This window comes from Mustela erminea, chromosome 4 (assembly GCF_009829155.1).
Source record: "Mustela erminea isolate mMusErm1 chromosome 4, mMusErm1.Pri, whole genome shotgun sequence".
In the NCBI taxonomy this organism is placed as follows: Eukaryota; Metazoa; Chordata; class Mammalia; order Carnivora; family Mustelidae; genus Mustela; species Mustela erminea.
This window is the reverse complement of record NC_045617.1, coordinates 16,783,787-16,810,069: the sequence shown is the minus strand read 5'-3', so window position 1 is coordinate 16,810,069 and position 26,283 is coordinate 16,783,787. Positions and strand designations below refer to the sequence as shown.

At 42.4% G+C, this 26,283-nt stretch overlaps 1 protein-coding gene and 1 pseudogene across 4 annotated transcripts in view; one reads left to right on the top strand and one right to left on the bottom strand.

The window, feature by feature from the left end:
- DSE (dermatan sulfate epimerase) overlaps window positions 1-16,586 on the top strand; it is an 85,773-nt gene extending 69,187 nt beyond the window's left edge. For 3 of the 4 annotated variants that reach the window (XM_032338765.1, XM_032338766.1, XM_032338767.1), the window contains 4 exons: window positions 2,908-3,161; window positions 7,579-7,818; window positions 11,435-11,642; window positions 13,920-16,586. In XM_032338765.1, the coding sequence (XP_032194656.1) occupies window positions 2,908-3,161; window positions 7,579-7,818; window positions 11,435-11,642; window positions 13,920-15,687 (2,470 nt within the window). In that variant the 3' untranslated portion in view covers window positions 15,688-16,586. Of the gene's footprint in view, window positions 1-2,907; window positions 3,162-7,578; window positions 7,819-11,434; window positions 11,643-13,919 lie in introns of those variants that run through there. The other variant, XM_032338768.1, reaches the window with a different exon arrangement.
- A 7,701-nt stretch (window positions 16,587-24,287) lies between these two features.
- LOC116588076 lies at window positions 24,288-26,043 on the bottom strand (annotated as a pseudogene).
- Between the last annotated feature and the right edge of the window lie 240 nt (window positions 26,044-26,283).

Here is a 26,283-nt window from a genome sequence, read left to right as displayed (position 1 = left end):
AATGATAGAGCGATGAGCCTGATGATATAAGCTTTTTTTAAAATTTGGTATATGAGCATTTTATTGGATTGGAAACTGCCTGGAATAAACAAGTATATGGGGGAGTTTGGAGATTTTCACAGAAATTGCATAGTAATACTTCCTGCAAGATGAGAATGATAAATATGTTCTTTGATCTATAAAAATAAGTTCACTGGTTAAAAAAGAAAACATTAAGTTCATGGGGTAATCAGATGGGTCAGAGCTGGGCAGATGGTAGCGGTTCCTTGATGTCAGCTCTGCCGTTGTTAGGTGGACTTGCTGTCATTTATAGATGCATCGTGACATGGCACAAAGACACAGGCTGGGAAGCAAGTGACTCAGATTCTCTTCTTGGCTCACCAACCACCAGGAGTCACTGAAGACTGTGTTCTAACTTCCTGACAGTGAGCTTGCCGGAGAAGTTGTTTTTTTCCCTAGAAGTGGGGAATGAGTTCACCCTCTCCATAGTCTCTTTCCAGCCAGTCCACACGAGTAAGCTAACCGGCAAGGTGGCTTTATCTGTGACCAAACAGTTTAAAAAAACTCATCAACCTTAGTTATTTGAGCACCACGCCATATCACCACTGCTAACCAAACACGGGAATTATTATTAAGTATCAAGAGATTCCTCCAAATTCCTGATTCTGTGATGATCATATAGTCACTGTTAATAGTGTAGCCTAGTTTTATGGGCCTGTTCCTTCTTTTTCTTTTTTTTTTTTTTTGGTTTCCAAGAATGTTTACTGAGCATCTACTATGTGTCAGACACTGTTGTAGGATTTAGGGATCCAATAGTGAATAAAATAGAGGAAAAAATAAGACCTTGCGCTTGTAGAACTTAAAATCTAGTAGAGGCTGCATATACATATACACACACAAACACTGAAGAGGACAAAAAAGTGAGAAAGGGAAATGAGACACTGTCAGTTGGAGAGTAATGTTGAAATTCTGCAGGGTGACCACAGAAGGCATCACTAAAATCACATTTTCCATACAAAACTCCTAAAAGAGGAATATAGTCTAGAGGAGGTGGTCTCTCAGAACATTTTTAAGTATTCTTGTCCTGGGATCTGTGGGGTTTGTATGGGAGAAACACAGCATCCTAATTTGCATGAATTTTAGCATTTCTTATTGAAATGCTATTTCATGGAATTTAAGTTTCATGAAATTTAGCATTTCTTCCAAATCATGAACATAGGTGACCCCTAGAGGGATACTGGGAGAACGTGTAACTTTGTCATAGGTAGATACAGATATTTGCATATCGCATCATACTTACCACAGATACTATTATTTATGTTCATCACAACATAAATTATAGTGTACTAGCTCTGCTATTAAATCTTGTTTTTTGGTACTGTAATAAAGGACAGAGATAACAATTTTTAAAAAAAATCTGTATTAAGGGGCGCCTGGGTGGCTCAGTGGGTTAAGCCTCTGCCTTTGGCTCAGGTCATGATCTTGGGATCCTGAGATCGAGCCCCACATCAGGCTGTCTGTGCGGTGGGGAACCTTCTTCCCCCCCTCTCTCGGCCTGTCACTCTGCCTACTTGTGATCTCTGTCGGCCAAATAAATAAAAATTAAAAATTCTTTTTGGGACACCTGGGTGGCTCAGTGGGTTAAGTCCTCTGCCTTCTGCTCTGGTCGTGGTCCCGGGGTCCTGGGATCGAGCCCTGCGTCGGGCTCTCTGCTCAGTGGTGAGCCTGCTTCCTCCTCTCTCTCTCTGCCCGCCTCTCCACCTACTTGAGATCTCTGTCTGTCAAATAAATTTTTAAAAATCTTTAAATAAATAAATAAAAATCTTTTTAAAAAATTTGTAAAGCTAGCTACATGTCAAAGTAACAGATTTCCTTATATCACTTCATATTCTAGCTTATGCATTTTAAAGCATTGAGAAAGAGGCTGAACCTTCATGAGATTGCCCAGAGGTCAAGAGGCAAGCTTTCAGTTAATCCCTAGTTGAGTTTTCTTATGCCTCCCATCTGTACAGCACACTCTTCATGGGTGTTCCTGTCCTCAAGATTACTCAAATACGTCTTGAGCACATGGTGAGGGCTTTCTAGATAGTTCCATAGAATTGTGGTTGTGAAAAATCCCGTCTAAGCTTCCTATATAATGCAGGCCACGCACTGTAAAACTACTTACAGAATAATGTTGCCAGCCAAGCAGAAACTTGGCTTCCTAGAAAAATGGTGTCCTACTTCACAGGTCAGCTTTTACACTTCTCTGAGAGATACTCAAAGGACCTTAAAGGCAGTGTAGTTCATCTTATGAGAAAGAACAAGATGTAGAAATCAGAATTAGAATCAGCTCATTTCACTCACACCAGATTTTTAGCCACCCTCCTCATCATGGCCTTGACCAAGTGGGTCTGTCCAGATTGAGAGGTCATAAACTTGAGGCCAGGATACCTGCACCTTGACCAGCCTGTGGGAAATAAGATGGGATATTTGCGTCCCACTGGTTTGCCAAAGTAGCCGTAAGAACAGAACTGAGACCCTGTAACTATGTGTAAAAAGAGGAGGGTGAGTACTAGTTGGATGGATATTCCCGAGAATTTTGCCCTGCCACTTAAGCACACGTTTTGTGCTTTAGATCTATTTGAACATAGTCTACCTCTCATCAAGAGTAAAAAATCAAAAGGAAAAATTCTCAGCATCTCTTGATGTTGCCAGAAACCCAAAAAAAGCATTTGCTATGTAATTTTCCCATGGGACAAGCTTTATGCTTGTGTCTAATGTGGAAGGCAGCTAATTCTGAGCCCCTCAACCCTTCGGATTGTATCTTCGATTGTGCCCTTTCCTCCTGAGAAACAGACACTCGAAAAGTGTGACAAATGCTCTGAAAGTGTTGTGCTCATTCACGTGGTTGATTTCCCTCTGCAGGCTGGTCAAAGATGCTCCTTGGGATGAAGTCCCACTTGCTCACTCCCTGGTTGGTTTTGCCACTGCTTACGACTTCTTGTACAACTACTTGAGCAAGTCACAGCAGGAGAAGTTTCTTGAAGTGATTGCCAACGTCTCGGGATATATGTATGAAACGTCCTATAGGAGAGGATGGGGATTTCAGTACCTGCACAATCATCAGCCCACCAACTGCATGGCCTTGCTCACGGGAAGCCTGGTCCTGATGAATCAAGGTGCGTGTGGACACAACCGAGGGAATGCCTAAGCGCTGGTCCTAGTTGCCTTGTGCGCAGAGCGTTTTTATACCAGCCCTAGTACGTGTTCATATTTGGATCCTAACGGAGCTCATGAGTTGAATTAATACCAGGGCATCTCTTAGACAATTGAGAGACATCTCTTCCTCATTTCTGCTACTTATATCAGCCTGCAGGTTTTTTAAGTCAGGCTTTTGATTGCCCCAATCAATGTGACAGTGAACATAGCCATCCTGGGTAAATGGAGTTTTTAAAAGCTTAACGAGTAGTTTATTATTTGAAATGAATCTTCTTTGCACACAGATGTCTGTCATTACAACACTATTTTTTTTTTTCTCTAAGGACCTAAAACAACCAATCAGGGTCATTTAGGTCAAATTTGTAAGTGACTTTTGTGGATCATGTAACTATTTTGCTTTAATGTATTACATAATTGCTGATACTACATTGTCTCTGTTCTTATAATTCTGATTTAATTACAACACTTTAAAAGTCTGCGCATGATTAAATTTGACTGTATTTAAGAAAAGCAGCCCTAAGATCACAGTGAATTATTGGGATATTAAACCTATACTTGGGGCTGGAAAATCTGACAGAACTCAACTTCCCCACAAGAATTAGTATGCATTTTGTAGATTATCCAGCATCAGATTTCCTCAAGTCTAGCATTCTCTCTTGTCTTATCAACCAGCCATCACTTTTTAAAAAATTATTTTTATTTTTATTTTTATTTTTTTAAAGATTTTATTTATTTGTCAGAGAGAGAGAGCAAGCACAGGCAGACAGAGTAGCAGGCAGAGGCAGAGGGAGAAGTAGGCGCCCCACCGAGCAAAGAACCCAACTCGGGATTCCATCCCAGGATGCTGGGATCATGACCCAAGCCGAAGGCAGCATCTCAACCAACTGAGCCACTCAGGCAGGCGTCCCTAAAAAACTATTTTTATTAACATATAATGTATTATTTATCCCAGGGGTACAGGCCTGTAAATCATCAGCCAGCCATCACTTTTAATTAGTCTTACAGGAAAAGAAACTAATATTAACTGAGCATGTGGCATGTGTTATTCCTTGTCCCTATTTTATTTGTCACATCAACCATATAAGGTATCAGATTTGGACCCAGTTTAGTCCAAACTCAGAGTGCCCTCCCCATCTATATTTTGTTGACTCTTTTAGAATAGAGATTCAATTTATAGTGATTTAAGCCATATTTTAAGAGAGCCAAGTTTCATCTTGGCTCCCTTTGCCCCCTATTCTCACAAGAATAAACAGGATTTAAAAGATAAAAATGCGAAATAAAAAATAAAAGATCAAAACACAAAATATCAAATCAATAAACAAATATCAAAGTATTTATTTATTGATAAATAAATCCCAAGGCCTGTGAAAAGACACCCTCATGAAATGGTGGAAAGAACCCAGGATGAGCTGGCTCTCAGCCAGGGCCTTGGGTGTCAGCCTCGTAGTCTTGTTTCTTTATATAAATGTTGAGTTCTTTAGTAGCAAGATAAGAGCTTATTTCTTCATTCTTTGTGATAGATAAGATTGCTCCAGATACTATGCAGACATCAAAAATACCAATTCAGGCGGCGCCTGGGTGGCTCAGTGGGTTAAGCCTCTGCCTTCAGCTCAGGTCATGATCCCATGGTCTTGGGATCGAGCCCCGCATCGGGCTCTCTGCTCAGCCCAGAGCCTGCTTCCTCCTCTCTCTGCCTGCCTCTCTGCCTGCTTGTGATCTCTCTCTCTATCAAATAAATAAATAAAATCTTAAAAAAAAAAAAAAAAGTAAAAAAAAAAAAATACCAGTTCAGGTTGGGGTCAAAAGGTGTAGTCCTCCTCTCACAGGAGTTTGCGAGTACGTTTATTTCCTGACGAAGGTTACGATGTGCTCAGCGAGACAGTGTTTCTAGAACTCTCACGCAGGCAGTGTACACATTCATAAGACGAGTGGACAGAAGAAGAAGTGAAATCCCCAGCCGGGCCCATCTCAGTTAATAACCAGGCTCGCCGTCCTGGCTCTGTTGGCAAACACACCACCATGAGGAGTTTCCTCACAGGCTGTTTGGACAATCCCACCTTCTCCAGACTGGCCTCACAGATGCTGGCAGAGCTTAGTGTACCAGTAATTCCCACAGGACTCCCACAAAATCTCAGAAGGGGGAGAATCAGAATGTTCTCTCTGCTCTGCTAACTCTCTCTCAGGCTCAAGGATCAGGGACCACAGGATCACACATGAGCCGTTTGCAAATCAGTGGGAAGGAAGCCAGTTGTGAAACATTTACATGAACATGCAGTAGTTATAGCAGTACCAGAGAACGAAAGAAGAGCTATCATGAAACTCTGGTTAAATCCTGATTGAGGGTATTCAGTTTGAATTGAGGAGAGCCGTATTTTTTATGTGAGTTTGAGAAGGTTCACAGAACTTTGAAATAGAGGTAAGTCTGGATAAGTGAAGAAATGAAGAACATTCATTTCTGAACATTCATTCAGCAAGGGGTATGGATGGTGGGCGAGCCCAGGGCAAAGCATCAGTAACAACATCAACTCCTGAAACTGAGGTTGCACTGTATGTTAACTAAAACTGAAATGCAGTAAGAGTATCAGTGTCTCATACTGACAGATTCAAAGTTTACAAAGGTAGACGTTGCCTCATCTCTCCCGAACAGGGTTGTCTTTGGGGGGGGTATGGGGGAAAGAAGGAAAAACCAGGTCATATGATATCAGGGTGATAAGTAGCAGGCCTGATTTTTTTTTAAGATTTTATTTATTTATTTGACAGAGATCACAAGTAGGCAGAGAGGCAGGCAGAGAGGGGGGCGGGGAGCAGGCTCCCTGCTGAGTGGAGAGCCTGATGCGGAGCTCGATCCCAGGACCTTGAGGTCATGATCTGAGCTGAAGGCAGAGGCTTAACCCACTGAGCCACCCAGGCGCCCCAGCAGGCCTGATTTTAGGTATCACATTGTGGAGTCTGGTTAGAGATGGAGGATACAGAGAAAAAAAGAGGAAAATGATTAGAACTCTAAACCCTAATGATTACAGAATGGAAACTAAAAACTCTCCAGAAGACTGGCCTGACAGGTGTACAGCTGGATAGGAGGAGTCGGGGTACGATTCACAGTCACCTCTCCAGGTGGAGCCCAAACAGTGCTTCCCTCAGGAGATGGGAGCCAGGTCTAGAGCCTGGCACCTGGGATTTAGGCTGGGATCTGGTGGTCCCAGGGGCCCTGGAAGCCCTCACATCCAGCACACACGTGGTGGGCCGTGGTAGTGTTCAGCACTGGTGATCACACACGTCTGTGCGAGCAAAGCAATGAGATTCTATCCACACCGGGAGGCGATGAGCTTACTTTCACCCTCACTGGTTGTATGTTTTTAAACAAAAAAACAAACAAAACAAAGCTGAAATCTAAAGACCTAGGTTCAGATCAAAGTTCTGTTCATTTTTAGTCATGTGTCAGAGGTCTTGAACAAGTCAAGCTTTCTGTAATTTTGGAGCAATAATGCCTAATTGAATTGGTAAAAGGATTAAGTAAGATTGTGTTCAGTGCTGTGTAAATTGCAAATGTTTTAGAAATGCGAATTGTGATTGTTACCTAATGCTAGTCACAAGAATTTATAGGAAGCTAGCATTTTTGAGTCAAAAGTATTTCATTAAAATTTTAAGGCCTTTAATTTTCAGTTGCAGAAGTAGAAAAATGTGATGGGTTAAAGCTCTTGAACAAAATTTTAGCTCGTTTTTGGTAGACTCAGGACTCCCAGTTGGTATTTTTTACCATCAGAGTAAAAGACACCACTCCAGTGGTGTCTCTGACCCACTATGCTGCCTTTTGAAATCCTGTGAAATCCTGTGGCACATAAAGGATGAGAGATCTTCCTCTAATGACAGAACAGATCGAAGGCTATCTGCTTAGCCTTTATAGTATTTGCAGCTTATTAAAAATCCTCTGAACTAATGGTGCAAGTTTTATGAGGTGATAAGCTTCCAAAATATTTTCAAGTAGTAGTTTTTAGAAAAATTGAATAAAAGTCTTAATACACAGAGCTCTTCTTGTAGACACAAAGTTACAGGCAGTTTGTAATCTTAGATGTGATGGGGTTTCAAATTGATTAAAGATTGGAAACTGAAGCTCATTTCAGGGTTTATCTTCATTTAATAAATGACTTGTATTCGAGAACTTTTTTTTTTTTTTTTTGGTATTCGAGAACTTTTTAACTTAAATCATGGACCGACACAAACCTGAATTAGCAGAATGTTATTTATATTGTTGATAAGTCAGAGTTTTACAAAATGCTCTTTGTACTGAAGTCAGATAACTCAGAGCATTTTTTTGCTCATAATTTTGTTTATGCTTCCTTATAGCTAGAGTCAGTGTTTCCATGTGTTTTCATTCTGCAGGGTATCTTCAAGAAGCCTACTTATGGACCAAACAAGTTCTGACCATCATGGAGAAGTCTCTGGTCTTGCTCCGAGAGGTGACAGATGGTTCCCTCTATGAAGGCGTTGCCTACGGCAGCTACACCACTAGATCACTCTTCCAGTATATGTTTCTTGTTCAGAGGCACTTTGACATCAACCACTTTGGCCACCCGTGGCTTAAACAACACTTTGCATTTATGTACAGAACCATCCTTCCAGGTATAGTGAGGAATCAGAATTGGGAAAGCAATTAAATATGATAGTTCTTCCCGATTATGAAAATGGGTCAGACCAGGAAAAGAAATGTGGGGTTCGAGTCATGTCGAGATGAAAGGGATTTTTTTTATAAAAAATCAAAGAATGCAAGAGTTGTATCTAACCAGAACATTTGGGAAGTTACTGTGAGGATTTGTGATTTATGTACTGTAAAGCTCGGAGCGTAATGGATCAATTATAATTCGTAGCCCCCACAGTACTTTTATTTTTGTAGATGTAAAACTTGGGTACATATACTAATTCCTTTTCATGAATCTTTTTTTTTAATTTCCAAAATATCATTGTGTTTATTTTTTGCATATTTGAAATAGCTCCCAAAACAATAACTTTGTATTTTTCTGATTCATCTGCAAAAATAACATTTCCTTTTCTTGAATCTTAACAAGATGTAAGCATTTATGGTTACATGTTCATTTTCCTTTACATGCAATCCCAAATTGATCCTCTTGTTTTTTAGGTTTTAGTTTTTATTTCCAAGCTACATAGATACTCAAAATGAAAGACTGTGCCTACGTATTTGTTGGAGCTTCAGTATTTTCTTTAAATAGTTTAGTGAAATGCATAATATAACATATAAAAAATCAAAAAATGAGTTGCTACAAAACTTCTAATTCCTTGTTGTCATGTAGCTCAGTCTTCTAAGAGAACTAGCTCTAAAAAAAGATGTATATGATTTAAGAACACTTTGATTTCTAGGACAGTCTTAAAACTCTCCTTGTTTCTAAGCAGGACTAAGATGTTAGAAAAAGTTTAGGAGGTAGATTTTCATCAGATGGGAATTTTTTTAACACCCCAAAACCAAATAATCCAGTTGAGAAATGGGGGAGAAGAAGTGAATAGGCATTTTTCCAAAGGAGACATCCAGATGGCTAAAGGACACATGAAAACATCAGTTGTCATTGGGGAAAAACAAAAGCCTGAGATATCACCTCAGACCTGTCAGAATGGCTAAGATTAACAACACAAGAAACAATAGGTGTTGGCAAGAATATGGAGAAAAGGGAACCCTCTCACACTGTTGGTGGCAATGCAAACTGGTGCAGCCACTCCAGAAGCCAGTATGAAAGTTCCTCAGAAAGTTAAAAATAGAGCTACCCTACTACCCAGCAACTGCACTACTAGGTATTTACCCAAAGGACACAAAAGTGCTGATTCTAGGGGGTGCGTGCATCCCGACGTTTATAGCAGCAATTTCCACAATAGCCACACTATGGAAGGAGGGCAAATGGCCATTGACTGATGAATGAATAAAGAAGATGTGGCGTATATAAAAGAAAGAACTCTTGCCATTTGCAATGACATGGATGGAGCTAGAGCATATTATGCTGAGTGAAATCAGTCAGTTAGAGAAAGACAAATATATATTTCATTCACATGTGGAATTTAAGAAACAAAACAGGTGAACATATAGGTAGTGGGGAAGGGAGAAAAAAGAGAGGGAAACAAGCCATAAAAGACTCAGAGACAGAAAACAAACAGGGTTGGTGGAGGGAAGTAGGTGGGGGCTGGGCTGGATAGGGGATGAGTATTAAGGAGGTACTTGCTGTGATGACCACTGGGTATTGTCTGTAAGTGATGCACCACTGAATTCTCTTCCTGAAATCAGTATTGCACTATAGGTGAACTAACTAGAATTTAAATAAAAATTTGAAAAGGAAAAAGAAAAAAAAAAGGTTGGGGAATCTTCCCCACCACCCCCCAACCAGTGAAATGTAATTATTAGATGGTGATTCTAGCCCTACACTAAAGAATCCAGTCTTTAAATCTTTCTGCTCTGGTTGTGTACACGTGGCTGAATAGAATCTCCATTATTTGATTAGGTATCCAAAAAATACTGCAGAGCAAAAGAATGATAAGCTTCTTAAAGTTTAGTTGAGAATTAACTTTCAGAACCCCATTGTTTTATTGCTTATTCTTAGATATGCAGGAGAGGCCTGTTTTGTAGCTCATCTTGATAAAGGCCGTGAGGCCAGGGACCTTGGAGAGGTCTCAGTGCTTTGTCATTGGATCTGAGATCTAACAGCCGGCCGCCTCAGGGCTGTGAGCGGTGTCTGTGGCTGCATCCGGAACTGGAAAGGATAGGGAACACCTCTGCGAGGGGGATTCGTGTATTTCTGTCAATTAATCCAACAAAACATTACCGAACATCTGTGTGCCAGGCACTGTTCCAGAGAGGGGATTCAAAGAGAAATAAAATATATCTGCTTTCAGGGAATTCACAGATTAGTAGAAGATTCAGGAAATCACATTTTATCATAAGATTTACTTGGAATAGCATTTACTAAACTGGCAGAGGAAAAACATTAGCTGTAAATTATGTAAATATGGTCATGGTATCATTTTAGAAGGGATTGTGTGTTAAAAGTCAGTCTATTCTTTTTTTTTTTTTAATTTTATTTATTTGACAGAGAAAGATCATAAGTAGGCAGAGAGGCAGGCAGAGAGAAAGAGAGAGAGGGAAGCAGGCTCCCCACTGAACAGAGAGCCCGATGTGGGACTCGATCCCAGGACCCTGAGATCATGACCTGAGCCGAAGGCAGCGGCCCAACCCATTGAGCCACCCTGGCACCCAAAAGTCAGTCTATTCTTAACAACCTTTCTCTCTCTCTCTCTCTCTCTCTCTCCCCCCCCTTTTTTTCTTTTCCTCAATGGCTATTCTAGTAATGATTATTCCTGTCTGGCTCAGAGCTGTCTCCTATTCTTTTTCACGAAAAACTGGAGTATATCCAGTCTTACCTGCTTTTGTTTTGATGACCTATTCCCGTATGATCTTTGCATTTTCTTTCTTTAACTTGAGGCGGTATATATTAGCAGGATCTTCTGTGGGAATTAGGAAGTTTTCTTCCTATATGGGGGCACCTGGGTGGCTCAGTCAGTTAAGTGTCTGCCTTTGGCTCTGGTCATGATCCCAGGGTCCTGGGATTGAGCCCCTCCCTGCCCAGCATGGAGCCTGCTTCTCCTTCCCCTGTTCGCCCCTGCTTCTGCTCTGTCTCTTGCTCTCTCCGTCAAATAAATAAAATATTTAAGAAAAAGTTTCTTCCTGTAGAAATGCAGTATCTCCCTTAAGCCTTATAACTTCCACTTTCTTGGATGCCACATTGAAGCACCTTGTGTCATCATCTTGGTGTAGAATATGGGATAGTGGGTAAGACAGCTAGAGCTCAGTCCAGGTTCAGGAACTCACTGTGCTCCAGAGGAGAACCTCTGTGTCTCTGCAGATATGATGTCACATAGCATGGACACTGGAAAATGAGGAAGGTGGATGGCATACAGAAGCATTAAGAATTGTGGCACTTCCCTTTCCAGTGATAAGTTGCCACGTAGCAGATACAAACTTGCACACAAGATTTGTGAAAGAGGTCAGGTCAGAGGTCTCATTAACTGGTTTGGGTCTCATTAACTGGGTCTCCTTAACGTGGATGTCATGCTTTTGGGTTTTTTTAATTCAAGGTACACAATCGATTCCAATTTGCAACCAGGATTGGAAGTCATTGTTTAGGTCTTCAGTGGAGTGTGCAGTTTTAAATCTATCTTCATTCTGCCAAACTTCTCTCCCCAGGGTTTCAAAGAACTGTGGCTATTGCAGACTCCAATTACAACTGGTTTTATGGTCCAGAAAGTCAATTAGTGTTCCTGGATAAATTTGTCATGCGGAACGGTAGTGGCAACTGGCTTGCTGACCAGATCAGGAGGAACCGTGTGACCGAAGGTCCAGGGACACCATCCAAAGGGCAGCGCTGGTGTACTCTTCACACGGAATTTCTCTGGTAGGACATGTTGGGCAGCCTTTAAAAATAAATTATACCCAGGGCGAACGTGTGCTAGATTCCTGCATTTAAAAAGAAAAACTACGTAAAGCACTTTGTAACCCCTACTCCATATGCCACCAGTTCAGCTTCGGCTCCTGTTGCAGCTTTGGAGGCTCTGCTGGAAACATATCCTTACGTGTAGGATCTCATTACTCTTGGCAGTTTTTGGTTTTCTTGTGTTAGAGATGTCCTGGGCTTCCACTGTTTCATAGATGGTCATGTTTCAATTTACATCATTTTTGAAATCCTATAAAGAGAAAAAGCACAAAATGTAGACTAGGTTACCCTGGCAATCACAGCAAAGGGAGAAATAAAGGTAGGAAAATGTTTTGTTTTAGTAAATGGAGCATTATAATCTTCTAATAGCAAAGTTGTTACTAAATTTCCAAAACCGTTTAAAAGTGTTTGACAGTATTTGACAGTTTCACTTTGATAATAAAAGAACCATGTAATTTTTCCTGCCTTAATCTTTTAAGCCTAGAAAGAGAAGCCAGGATCTCCTTTTTAAAGTACTGCCAAGTATATTGTTGGCATCCAATAAATTAAAATAAAAATTACAGGGAACTGGTTAATCATTAATTCTTGATTTCTTTTCAAGCTATTGAAATGTGTATTCAATTCCAAAGTATGCTTCTGTTTTGATTGGCTTCTCTTCATTATTCTTTTTTAGTTTAAACAATTAAGAAGAAAAAAATATTAATAGAGTTACAACCAGTTACAATTTAACCAACATTTTTTAAAACTATTGTCACAGGTGGAGCAAATATATTAATATGCAACCATTTCTGACTCCTTTTAGGGGTATGAAGTAATTATTTAGTAGTAATTTCACTTATCCTAAATAAACAACCAGGACAGTTCTATAAGCTGACTATAGGAGTCAGATTAATGCTAAGTCTAACTTGGTTCAAAATCTGCCATTTATAGGAATATGCAGACTGACCAAATCAGAGAGGTATGGCCAATTAATTCATCTTATGTCTGGAATTGTTAAATCACAATAATTAAACCAACGTTATTAACTAGACCTAAGTAAAGATACGATCTCTGATGGCCTGAGACTCTAGAACAGCAGACGAAACAGCCAAAATCAAACACCAGTAAGGTTAAACATAGGTGATCAATTCATTTTAGAGAAAAGTATCTAAGAGCTAATAGTATAGGCCTGCCTTTCTTCCCTTGAGCAGGAAATCATCTACACCCATCTACACCCATCAGAAATGTTCATCTCAATCATCATGTTCATGATTCCTTCAGGGGCCCTCTCTGACTCACAATACTGTATTCTTAATCACTGTGGAAGTTTATTGTTAATCCTTATATTAATATGATAATAAATATTTGTCATAAATAAAAACGAGAGGCCATTTTTGGGGTCCAAAATCCATGATCTCATCTACAGATTCAAACAGAACCCATGGCTTTTGGTAAGCAGGGGTAACCACAATTATAAATCTCCCAGTATGAATAGTTTCTTGAATTTCATCTACTTACCTTCTTAGATGCGGTATAGGCAGTAAATTTTATCTAAGACGTAAAGTTCAACTCTGCTAATATTTATTTTTTTAGAGGGTGAAAATTAGTCTAACAAACTTTCAGTAGTACCGGTTGTCACAGAACAGTAAGTACTTCCTTACAACTGTGGCTTGTTAGAGTCTTGATCCTAACACTGGGTTCTCCAGGATAGGAGTCCCTGGGCTAGAAATTTGGAAGTGTGATTCTGTGAGCCCCCGCTGTTTGGAGGGCAGCTCTGAAATCATTCAGTGAAGAAGGTCCCGGTAGCCACGAGCAGGTTCACAGGTTCACAACTATGAAGATAGACTCGTCTCCCTTCACTAACACTAAGGGTGTTCCCCTGCGCAAGCTCATCCATGGGTGTTTCCAGAAATGTCCCTCCTCCAGAGGACACTACTAACACTCTGGGTAGCATCTGTGCTGTGTCCTCCAGCCACATTACAAAGTGGCACCCCAGTTCTTTTTTTTTTTTTTTAAAGAAATCACAAGTAGGCAGAGAGGCAGGCAGAGAGAGAGAGAGAGAGAGGAGGAAGCAGGCTCCCCAATGAGCAGAGAGCCCGACGTGGGGCTCGATCCCAGGACCCTGGGATCATGACCTGAGCCGAAGGCAGAGGCTTTAACCCACTGAGCCACTCAGGCACCCCTGGCACCCCAGTTCTGATGGCTTATTTTAACTTCCACCAGAAAAACCATCTAATTTTGAACAATTCATCCCTTCAGGTATGACGCCAGCTTGAAATCTGTGCCTCCCCCGGATTTTGGCACCCCCACGTTGCATTATTTTGAAGACTGGGGTGTTGTGACCTACGGGAGTGCACTCCCTGCAGAAATCAATAGGTCTTTTCTTTCCTTCAAGTCGGGAAAACTCGGGGGCCGTGCCATATATGACATCGTCCACAGAAACAAGTACAAAGACTGGATCAAAGGATGGCGAAACTTTAACGCAGGGCACGAGCATCCCGATCAAAACTCATTCACGTTTGCCCCCAACGGCGTGCCTTTCATCACGGAGGCTCTCTATGGGCCAAAGTACACCTTCTTCAACAACGTGTTGATGTTTTCGCCCGCTGCGGCCAAGAGCTGCTTCTCTCCCTGGGAGGGGCAGGTCACGGAAGACTGCTCCTCGAAATGGTCCAAATACAAGCACGACCCGGCAGCCAGCTGCCAGGGGAGGGTGGTGGCCGCGGTGGAGAAGAGCGGGGTGGTTTTCATCCGAGGGGAGGGAGTGGGCGCCTACAGCCCCCAGCTGGATCTCAAGAGCGTCCAGAGGAACCTGATCCTCCTGCACCCGCAGCTGCTGCTCCTGGTGGACCAGATCCAGCTGGGGGAGCGGAGCCCGCTGGAGACGGCAGCGAGCTTCTTCCACAACGTGGACGTTCCTTTCGAGGAGACGGCGGTGGACGGGGTCCACGGGGCTTTCATCCGGCAGCGGGACGGGCTCTACAAGATGTACTGGATGGACGACACCGGCTCCAGCGAGAAGGCGACCTTCGCTTCGGTGACGTACCCTCGCGGCTACCCCTACAACGGGACCAACTACGTGAACGTCACGGTGCGCCTGCGGAGCCCCGTCACGCGGACGGCTTACCTGTTCATCGGGCCGTCGCTGGACGTGCAGAGCTTCAGCCTCCACGGGGACGCGCAGCAGCTGGACGTGTTCGTCGCCACCCGCCGGCACGCCTACGCCGCCTACCTCTGGACCGGGGAGAGCACCGGCCAGTCGGCCTTCGCGCAGGTCATCGCCGACCGGCGGGAGATCCTGTTCGACCGGAGCTGCGCGGTGCGGAGCGCGCCGCTGCCCGAGCTGCGGGACCACGCCGCGCTGGTGGAGCAGAGCCTGCAGCGCTTCAAGCCGGTCTTCCAGCTGCTGGAGAAGCAGATCCTGTCCCGCGTGCGCAACACCGCCGGCTTCCGGAAGACCGCCGAGCGCCTGCTGAGGTTCTCCGACAAGAGGCAGACGGAGGAGGCCATCGACCGGATTTTTGCCATCTCGCAGCAGCAGCAGCAGCAGCAGCAGCAGAGCAAGTCCAAGAAGAACCGGAAGGGGGGCAAACGCTATAAATTCGTGGACGCCGTCCCCGATATTTTTGCACAGATCGAAGTCAACGAGAAGAAGATCCGCCAGAAAGCTCAGATTTTGGCACAGAAAGAACTGCCCATCGACGAGGATGAAGAGATGAAAGACCTTTTGGATTTTGCAGATGTGACGTATGAGAAACACAAAAGCGGTGGCTCCCTGAACGGCCGCTTTGGACAGGCCCGGATGATGACGACGACGCGCAGCAGGGCCCCGTCGCTGTCGTCGTCCTATACCAGGCTCTTCCTGATCCTGAACATTGCTATTTTCTTTGTCATGCTGGCAATGCAACTGACTTACTTCCAGAGGGCCCAGAGCCTGCATGGCCAAAGATGTCTTTACGCAGTCCTCCTAATAGACAGCTGTATTTTATTGTGGCTGTACTCTTCTTGTTCCCAGTCCCAGTGTTAGCACTAAAGCCAGCCATTGTTTGGTCGTTTTGTGGTCCCAAGAGTCTATGCAAAAAACAAAACTTGCCGCAGTTTGTTATTGGAGTTTTTATCTCAGATTCCTTTTAACAAATTAAGGGGGAACGTATTTTCACACAAAAAGGAAGGGATATGGAGAAATCAGAATTGGAAAGACGAAGGTTTATCAGAGGAGTAAGAGCAGCTTGGTTGTCCCATGGCGTTTCTGGAAATATTTGCGTTGGCTAATTCAGCAATCCCTGTGATATTACCCTTAGGAGAAACAAGAAATCTGGTTTTAAGAAAAAGATTTAGATAGATTGGGTTTTATTAATATTAATTTAATGTTATTAGCAACCTCCAGATACTGTTTTATGGAAAAGACTGAAACACACAATTCTGATAAGTTCGGAAAAAAAGGTTTTTAATTGGGTAGTTTTGTTGAAAAGTAAATATTAAGTCCTGGTGTGGGGGTGTGAACTTCCTTGGAGAGTAGTTCATTAATTAAATGAGAGCAGGATCTCCATATCGGATTCCTATTCAGACAAAACAATAAAATCATGGCAGACAATCGTTAAAAATTTAAAATGTGTTTTCAGTAGAAAAACACATATCAGTGATGAATATTTCCTTGGCGATGTTGGTCTCTGCACACACATAATGCATCCACTGGTTGTTCAGTAAATAAGACAGTTCCGGGTAACTTAATTTTCTCTTTTCCTTATAGGGAAAACTATTGTAAGACCCAGTGGCTCAACTTCAAAGTAAAATATTTTATATCCCAAATGTTGATTTCAATACCAAAGAAGATGGGGAAGCTAAAATTTGGATATGATTCTTATGTTTTTTAATAGAAAACTTTAAGTTTATTTTGCTAAATAAACATAATTATGATTTATCTATGGTGTCTTCCTTCTTTGTTCCATTTCTTTCTTTGAATCGAAAGAAATAATTTCTCTGCTTATTTACCTTTTTGTGGCATTGCAAACAAAATCCAACTTCTGATATTTAAGTAATTAAAAACATAAAATTGCCGTAGTTATGGTCATTCAAATTCTCCTGTGGTAGCAGGAGCAGAGAGTGCTGGGAACATGTCCCACAGGTTAGATTTCAGCAGAAGAAAATGATCTACTTATAGGGAACTTAAGAGTAATTATCTTACATTCTACATAGACGAGTCTTGCAGAATTCTTTCTTGAAAACAGAAAATACACTTGGCTCAAAGTTTATAGTAAGGACACATTCTCTGATTTGAAAGTCTAAAGTCATAATAGCAATCATTTATTTTTCCTTATCCTTTTTACTCATGGAGATACTAGTATGCAATGGAAAACAGGGATATGGAGAAACCCTCAGGAACACCTTTTCGCAGTGCTAATTTTGAACCTTCTTACATAAAGAAAACAAGGTTTGACTTCACTTCATTACACTTGGCATCTAGAAGATGACTTCTGAGGAAGTAGTTTTTCTTCTTTCATGGAGGAAATCTCTAGGGAGGATGTCGTTACACAGTGTTTAAAAGAATAATGTTTTCAAAAGAATAATGCTTCCGTTTGTCCTGCATGGATGCTGTTACTGGGATTTAAATTTGCTTTATGTGACAGATTCTCCGTTTACTTAACCTCATTCAACATTCCTCTCTCCTCTTTCTCATTCCAAAGGGTGAATTGTCTGAAATGATCAAAAGCAAATTTTGAAAAAAAAAAAAAAAAAAGGGAAAATTGCTCTTTGAGGCTACCAAGCGAACCTGATCTCAGATTCAAAAACTCAAGGCATACTTTCTAATATGGATGAAAAGCACAAGTGAGCGCCAAATCCAGCTTTCCTTTTGTTTTGGTTAGGTCGGGGCTGACAGTAAATTAGTCATCAGACCATGTTCCAGTCTAACACCTTAGTTCATTCTTCAGGTAATTTTTAAAAATAGGGTAATCACGCATCTCTGAAACAAAATTGATTAAATAAGTTTTTTCTTCCTAATTGGACCTCATATTTCACTTACAAAGAAATTTCCACAGGCAGGGACTTAAGTGGTTAAGTGAAAAAAAAAAAAGAAAAAGCTAAAAAGAATCACAGTTCTTTATAATGAGACATGTTTTATATCAGGGATAGTACATATTTGAATAAAACTAAAGAACTCTTTGTATCTTCCAGAAAACCCAGCAATGTTCAATCTCCCTTGTAAAGTGAGTGAGCAATTATGGAACCTGTTTCAGCACTGCTCACTACGAAAGGAGTGTTTCAAGCTCCTTGAATATGTAAGCTGTTGTTTGGGGAATTGGCAGGACTCTTAGTCCTAGCCTTAAAGAAAATTTGGGTATTAAGGAGGGCACGTATTGCGTGGAGCACTGGGTGTTATCCGTAACAATGAATCTTGGAATACTATCAAAAACTAATGATGTATGGTGACTAATAAAACATAATAAAAAAATTGAAAGTTAAAGAAAAAAAAGAAAATTTGGGCGTTATTAGCATACAGAGCTTGTCTGCGCAGTGGAAGGGGCATATTCCCCGGCTGGTAACTGTTTAGCTTATAAGCAACCATGATGATGATGATAGATGGATTTATCACCTGTTGCGAACATTCTTTTGAGATCAACATTCTTAGGACCACTGATAAACTCAGGTGGGAGACCTTATTCTGGGACCGTTTTAATAATTAAAGTTTGTTGTATCACCTCAGATATTTATTCTTCCACAAATACTTCAGCCAGGATTTTAAAGAAGTAGCAAATATTCTAAGTTTAATAGTTTTAATAGACTGTTATGCCCACTGAATGTTTTTTAATAGAAAAACTTACATTATGATTTATTCTGTTTTTTTAAAAAAATAGTTGATAGTTCACAAACCACCCACAAAGGAGTTTGAGATTTCTCCACAAATTTTTCAGACAAAGCAAGTTGTGAAATGTTGTATTTGTAAGTTAAAAAGTAAATTTATGTTTTTCTTTAGACATATAAAACAAGATTAAAATGGATATGATCATGGGTAGAAGGACCATATAATTTATCATCTAAACTAGGCAATTTTAAGAGTTGAAGGAGAAACAAACAACAGATATAGACCAAGACTGTTCTGGAAACACTAGGACATATGGCCATCTATGCCATAGATTTCTTTTTTAAGATTTTATTTATTTGAGAGAGAGAGAGAGAGAAAGAGAAAACATGAGCATGGGGAGGGGTAGAGGGACAGGAAGAAGCAGACTCCCTGCTGAGCTGGGCGCCCACTTGTGGGGCCGGATCCCAAGACCCTAGGATCATGACCTGAGCCAAAGGCAGAGACTTTTTTACCGACTGAGCCAGCCAGGTACCCTATGCCATAGATTATTAATTCAGGAAATAAAAGGGGTTAGGGTGGTACTTGTGAAGGTCTAACTTGAACTTTAGTGCTAAAAAAGGAACTTGAGATGATCTGGTTGAGTGTCCAAAATTTGCAAGGGGAGAAACAGTCTCCAGCAAGGAGACTTTGCTCTCTCCCACTTCCTGTCTGGGCTTATCCCTGCGCTTGTTTCATTTCTGTTGGCAAAGCCCATCTGCCAGATTCTCCAGTCTTTATGTCCATATTGAGAAGAGGTCAGTTTCTGCAGCTTATTTAGCTCACTGGCCAAGATAACATACTTTTCAAGCAATGTTTCAGCTAGATATCTGCTTTATGTTATAACGCTAATCAGCTACTGACATTTCTCAGGAAATGACTGAGAAATCATGCAGTCTACTACATAGTCTAAATATTTAATTTTTAGACATTCTATTTTAATAGGTTCAAGCTCTGTTAAACAAGACATCATGTGAGGCATAAAGGCCCAAGTTGCATTAGGACTTTCTTGTTCTTCTTGGCTATATACTTTCCCTCTCTTTGTTTTAGGGGTGTCTTTTGTGGTTTGGGATTTTTTTTCCCTAAGTTATAAACATACATGATTGAAAAAATCTAAAAGGCTTGTATTTTTAAACATTTCCTGCCACTCCTTTCCTCACTCTACACTTGTGCTTTCTGAAAGTAACCAATTTCTGATCGCCTTAGCTGTTGTGTCCATGATGTCCTTGTTTACGGTAAAGTCTAAATCTTCCTACCAGGGAAGAAGAGGATTTAGCTCTCTTGTCCATCTCCCCTCTCTTCACACCTGTTTCATTTACCCCTAACGTTCCAACACAGCAACCATAGTTTCGGTTACATCAGTATTCGGTATTTACATGCCGTAATTACGGTCAACAGGACTTGCCGGTTAGCCACGTAGAATACCGTCTTACTTCCTTTCATGCAGAACTTTGGTTTCCCCAAAGTTGAGGACTATTTCTTTTTCTTTTCTTTTTTTTTTTTTCATTTGCTTAGTTTCCAACCCATTTCATTTTATCCTCAAACTTTTCCAATATGCGTGGGAATCTCTTCACTCTGTTCAATCACTTCTATGTAATTAGGTGGTTCTTCTTGTTCTTGGGATCAGCTCTCCTCCTGTGTTGGTTGTCCTCAGATCTCCTTTCCCCATCATTCTGAGGATTCTCAATGCCTTTTGTTGGCCAAATCTGTTTCCTGAGCCCTGTGCTTCCTTTTTCTTGATTAATATCTCATCTTAGTGGAACATATATTCCCTGCGATTTCCGAAGAAGAACGCATGAGCAGTAAATATCTTGCCCCTTTGCATAGCTGAAGAAACTGTTTGTTCTCTCCTTCACTTGATCTAACCAACAAGTGTAGGTTGGAAATCACTTTTCCTCAGAATTGTGAAGGCATGGAGCCATGACTTCCTAAATATTACTGAGTCTTCCCCTGCACAGCGCAACGGGAACCAGAGAAAGTCTTCATTGTCTTCCCTGGTGACCTCAGTGGAGGGAGCCTGCAGGAGGAGGTACTTAAAAGGCCGGACTGCTCGTGCTCTCAGAGTCATGGAGGAAGGGAGCTAGAGGTCCCCCTTACCCTCTGATGAAGTACAGCATGTCCACTGTCAGCTGTGCTATGTCTTTAAACCAGAATCCCTCTTCTCGGTGTCTCTAGGGAGTCAAAACCTCATCTTGGGCTGGAGTCCGAGTAAGCTCTGCCTGCCGCAGCCCTACTTTCCACGTCCAGCTGCGTTCCCCGTCAGAGGTACCTGCTGCCAATTCCTGAGCCTGGTTGCAGCCCCGCAGAGCAAACCGGCTTGTTGCTGTTGACGACAACCCTATTCTCTTGCTGGCTAGGATTTCGGCCTCCTCTTCAGTGACATTACCATTCATCCAACTTCTTTCAGTAGGTGTTCAGTGTGCTTCAGGGACAGGAGGCCGGCGTGGCTGGAGCGGAGTGGGAGAGGGAGGATGGTGGGAAGCGAGATCTGATCGCACGTGCCCTCATAGGCTGTAACAAAGACTTGAATTTTGAGGTGAGAAGTCAGCCGGAAGAATGGCGTTACGGATAACTGAGATGTGGCCAGCTTTAGCTGGAATAGCTAGGGGGAGGTGAGTCCAGGAGCTCAGATATTTTGTCTAAACACCCAGTTGGTCCTAGAATCCAGGAATGGGCTCTGGAGGAAGATAGCCACCCGGCTTCTTATAGGTTAAATGGAAAATCATTACTGTGTGAGTGGGGAAAGGAATTCTGGGTAAATGGACACAAGTCTGAAATGATACAAGACACGAGTCTGAAAAACCAGGTCTTGTTCAAGAACTTACCCAGACTGGTGTGGTTGGCCCATAGAGCGCGAAATGGGGAGTGGTTGCAGATGAGACTGGAATGGAAAGCCAGGAGGATGTTAAAGGGAACTTTGTATGCCATGTTGAGGAATTGGGACTTGATTCTGCAGTGAGGGCTCCTCAGGCTTTTTCATGCTTTAGTGTAACCGAGGGAGACAAAGAATGCTCATCGCTGAGCCAACATGGCAGTGAGTTTCACCAGGTGGGTTATGTGGATGTGGTGGCCGAAAGGACTCGAAAGAGGGAAGGTGATGATGTCTTACACGTGTGTGGTGGGGGTGGGGGTGGGGGGTTGAAAAATCCTTGAGGTGGCGCTGATGTGCTCCCATTTCCCATACACTCAGTCTAGCGGGAGGTTCCCCCTCTGGTGGGAGATCATTGCAGGCCATGCACAGCCACTGAAGGATTTTCTTTTTAAATAACCGGATTTGCATTTTAGAAAGACAAAGAGGATGGACCCAATGGGGAAGAGATAGGAAGCTATTTCCATAGTCTGGCTCCTTCCACAGGTAGGAGATAATCAGCTCCAAAACTCCAAGTCTAGAGAGGGATCCATAGAAGGATCACATAATTTTAAAGGCGGGTCCTAAGGGAAATGTTAATGTTTTAAGATGGGCCTTTGAGGCTTTGGTTTTTATGGGGATTTTCCTATGGTATTAAGAAGGGCACGTATTGCATGGAGCACTGGGTGTGGTACATAAACAATGAATCTGGGAACACTGAAAAAATAAAATTAAGATGTTAAAAAAAAGGTAAAAGCTTCTAAAAACATTTCAGTTAGCTCACACTTTCCAAATTAAACAATGAGAAGTGATTTAGGAATTATATTCTGAACAAGAAATGTTACCAATGGTTTAGGCACCTTCATTTTCTTTCAAACAAAGTACAGGAACAGGAACTAACTTTCTCTGTGGAGGGAACATCTTGTCAGTCTTCTCTACTTTTCACTTTTCAGCACGTGTTGTTTACCACGGTTTAATTTTGTCCAGGATAAGAGACATCCAGTAAAATAAATTTATTGCCTTCCTATGCAGACAATCCTGACTTCTTAGCTCCTTCACCCCCACTCTCAAAGGAATTTCTTGTAATGACAGAAGGATGCATCCGTGCCATTTATTAGAGTTTTGGGGAGAATCCTTGGAACACTGTATATATTCAAAGCTCTGTTCCTGATACAAAAAAGACTGAAGGACAACGTAATTATTTTGAAAGATGAATTTGTAGAACTTTTCATCAAAGTTGAAATATAAATTGCAATAACAACTCAAAACATTACTGTTATTGAATACTGCCCTCGGGTAGCTCACACTTAGAAGACACAAAGAGAACATAAGAATCACTACTCTGACTTCCCCACTAGGCTACCCTCCTTGAGGGCCGGGGTTGGGTCCCCTGCTCGTTGTATGTGCATGATCCTTGCACAGTGCCTGGCACACACATGGTATTCAAAAAACGCTTGAGGAGGGGTGCCGGGGTGGCTCAGTGGATTAAAGTGTCTGCCTTTGGCTCAGGTCATGATCCCAGGGTCCCGGTATCGAGCCCCACATCAGGCTCCTTGCTGCACGGAGAGCCTGCTTCTCCCTTTGCCTGCTGCTCCCCCAGCTTCTGCTCTCTCCTCTCTATTAGACAAATAAATAAACAAAATCTTATTAAAAAAAAAAACAACAACAACACCACAAAACACTTGAGGAACTGCCTAAATGCATGAATGGAGCCCAGACCACAGTGCTCTCAGAAGACCTTAAGGCACAGAGCTGCAGCCAGCACAAGAACGTCAGGAACCTCCCACGTAGCCGTGAACTTTGGCCCAGAGAGATGCTCGAGCGAGATCCCAGAGCTGTTCCAACATTGCCCCCTCCGGGCTGCGTGGTGGTTGGAAAATTCAACCTCCAGGACAGGGCGCTGAGAGAGACAGAAGCTAACGCGGCCCACAGGCAGCTGCTGTATGGCTGTTACACACGTGGTGGTCTCGGGGGGCTAGAAAGCCCAGATGCCACAGCGCGACTTAAAATAACACACCATTTGTGTGGGATGTTGTAAACCACCAGTCATCGGCAGACGGTTGCTAAGCTCCGGGAACTGCCCGTGAAGACGCCTTTGGAGTTCGGGGCATTGTGCAATTCCAGCAAGCCGGGCGCCGCCCGCACAGCTGACGTCCTGACCAGCAGGGGACAGTGCGGCGCGGGTGCGGGGACGCTGGACTGTCCGCGGGCTTTGCAGCCACACCTCCGCCCGCGCCCAGTCGAGCTGCGTGTACAGCTGCCTTCCCCAGGGAAACCGGCAAGAGGAGTCGCTCCCAGAATTTACACACGTTTTCTCTACTTCTAAATAGCCTTTCTGTGCTGCTCCAGGGGTGTTTTTACAAGTCTTATAGGTGATGAGAGGACCTCTGTGAATTCACTGCTTAGGCGAGGTCATTTTTGATTAAAAAAAATAATTTGGATGCCAGGGGAAGAAATAGGGAATGAAAGAGTACTTAATAATTCTGCAAACTGAGTTGTGTTTTTAAAATGGGATATAAGGTGCCCCAATATGAGACTTATTTTATGAAATGTGCAATAATTCATGAAAACACAGCTTTGTTCTTACTTATGCCATGATGTTGTTAAAGCGTACTGGCTAGTGACGGTAACTACAGCCATCTTACTAAGAACTTTAGAGCAAGAATTTTGCACACGATTGCACACCAATTCAGTAAGGAGGTAAGGAAGATATAAGCTACAGCCCTGTCATAAATTAGGAAGCGAGGCTCAGAGAGATCAACAAATGGGACCAGATACCCAGCAATTATTATGGGCCGTGTGACGAAGCTCAAAAATACAACATTTTAATACTTCTTTTAATTATTTGAAATGTTCAAAATGCCACATTATAATAATTTAAACTATTGAGTGATGAGCATAGATATGCTGAAGCTTAAAATCTCGCTGCAATTTTTACCTTTAATCTTGTGATACTGAACAGAGTAAGCAAATTTTTTTTGTCAAAATAGACTTTAAAAAGTTAGATAGACTAAAAGATATCCCTATATTTTATTTTATTCATTTTTTTGAAGCAATGGCTCTATTTTCCTGCAGACAGTTCAAAGGAAGTATATATGAGAGAGAGAGAGGGAAAAAAATGGGTTTAAAGGAAACCTAAGTGTCACTAGAAGCCAGATTGAAGGATTCACATTTTTAGAAAGGAAATACATGCAGATTTCTCCAGATAGCAGTTTTTAAAGAAGTTGGTGGTAGGAGACTATGTTTTAAAGCTAGCTTGGAGGGCTTATTTCCCAGGCTTAAAGTAATTTAGGGGAGGTGTCACGGTGCTAGGTTTAGGGTGATGCGACAGTGTTCGGTGCCCTGGGCCTTGGAATGGATCTTGCTGTCACAAAGTGCAAGGTAAGAGACAGTAATCTCGGGGCCAACCAACGTTTTTGGACTGAGCATTCATCACGTGGGCCCAGAGGGTGTAGGCATAGGCGGTGTTGGAGTAGGGGTGTCCCAAACCGTCCGCAGTAGCACAGCCTTAGCAATTTCCCAAAGCCTTGATGTTCTTGTGGAGTGAAATCAACCTTCTTTTTGTTTCCCTTGGGGTAGAGAAGGTGGATTTCTTCATGAGCCACACTGGGGTCTTCACGTAGCACAGGGGGCTTGCAGAAAGCCAAACCTTCCAGAACTTGCAAACGGCTGCCTCCCAGCTCCACTGGGACTCTAGACCTCTACCTGCTTTGGGTACATCAGCTGTTCCAGAACAAATGTGTCAAATCTGGCCACAGTCACTCAGCCTTCCTGATCATGTTCCATGAGCCCAGTGCCATGGGAGACTTTGAGTGGGTGCTGGTAGAGGAACAGACCTGCACCTTGTATCCTGTACCTTTCCTCGTCCGACGGTGTTCACCAGGGCTGATGGGATAGTTCGGGTAGCTCATGAAGTTCAGCCGATAGTTTGTCCTCTGAACATTCGGTCTCTCTGAGGCACAGGATATCTGGGGCTTCTTCCTAGACCAGTCTAAACCCTCCCTCTTAATCCAGGCTTGAAGCCCATCCATGTTCCAGGAGCAGCTCTGGAGTGTGGCTGATTTGCCACCCGGTGAAGTTTTCTGATCTGGGTGAGGGGGTCCTCAGACAGAATTGGTGCCTCTCCTGCTGCCTCTCTTTCATTTTGCTTTGCTCCCTCCTTATCCTTCTTAGCATCTGGCTCAGTCTTGGGCTCTTTCCTGTCTTCTGCCACAGCTCCTGTTCCCCATGCTTTTTCCACTGTAACGAATACCCTTCTAAGCATGTACCGCGTCACCCACTGAAGCCGTATTTTTACTGTGGTACCTGCTTGGGACCCACTCTGCCTCCCCTCCTCTAAAAGACATCCCCATATTTTGGAAATTACAAGTACTTGTCATACTTTACGATCCCGCAGCACAGCTTACAGAGAGCATGATATGCCATCAATGCAAAGTCAGACTTTTGCATGGTTTCTGGTCTCATCTTATACCCAAACTGTGAGTCACTTTGATTTGTATAAAGTAGAAATGCTTCATTAACATAAAATCAAATTATTTGCTAATTTCTTCATAGTCATCTCTTAGCTTAGTGTTATTATCTGGACTTTGCTCTTACTCATAAATGCGGTTTCTCAGGTGGTTGAAATGAGTGACATCATATAATGCTTTCGATTGGCTGGCTGTTACTTGACGTAAAATAAGCCTACTTTATCATCCTCTTCTTTTTTTTTTTAAAGATTTTATTTATTTATTTGACAGGCAGAGATCACAAGTAGGCAGAGAGGCAGGCAGAGAGAGAGAAGGAAGCAGGCTCCCTGGCTGAGCAGAGAGCCTGATGCGGGGCTTGATTCCAGGACCCTGGGATCATGACCTGAGCCAGAGGCAGAGGCTTTAACCCACTGAGCCACCCAGGTGCCTTCATACTGCTTTTTAAACCCCAGCATTCTATGGAAGGAA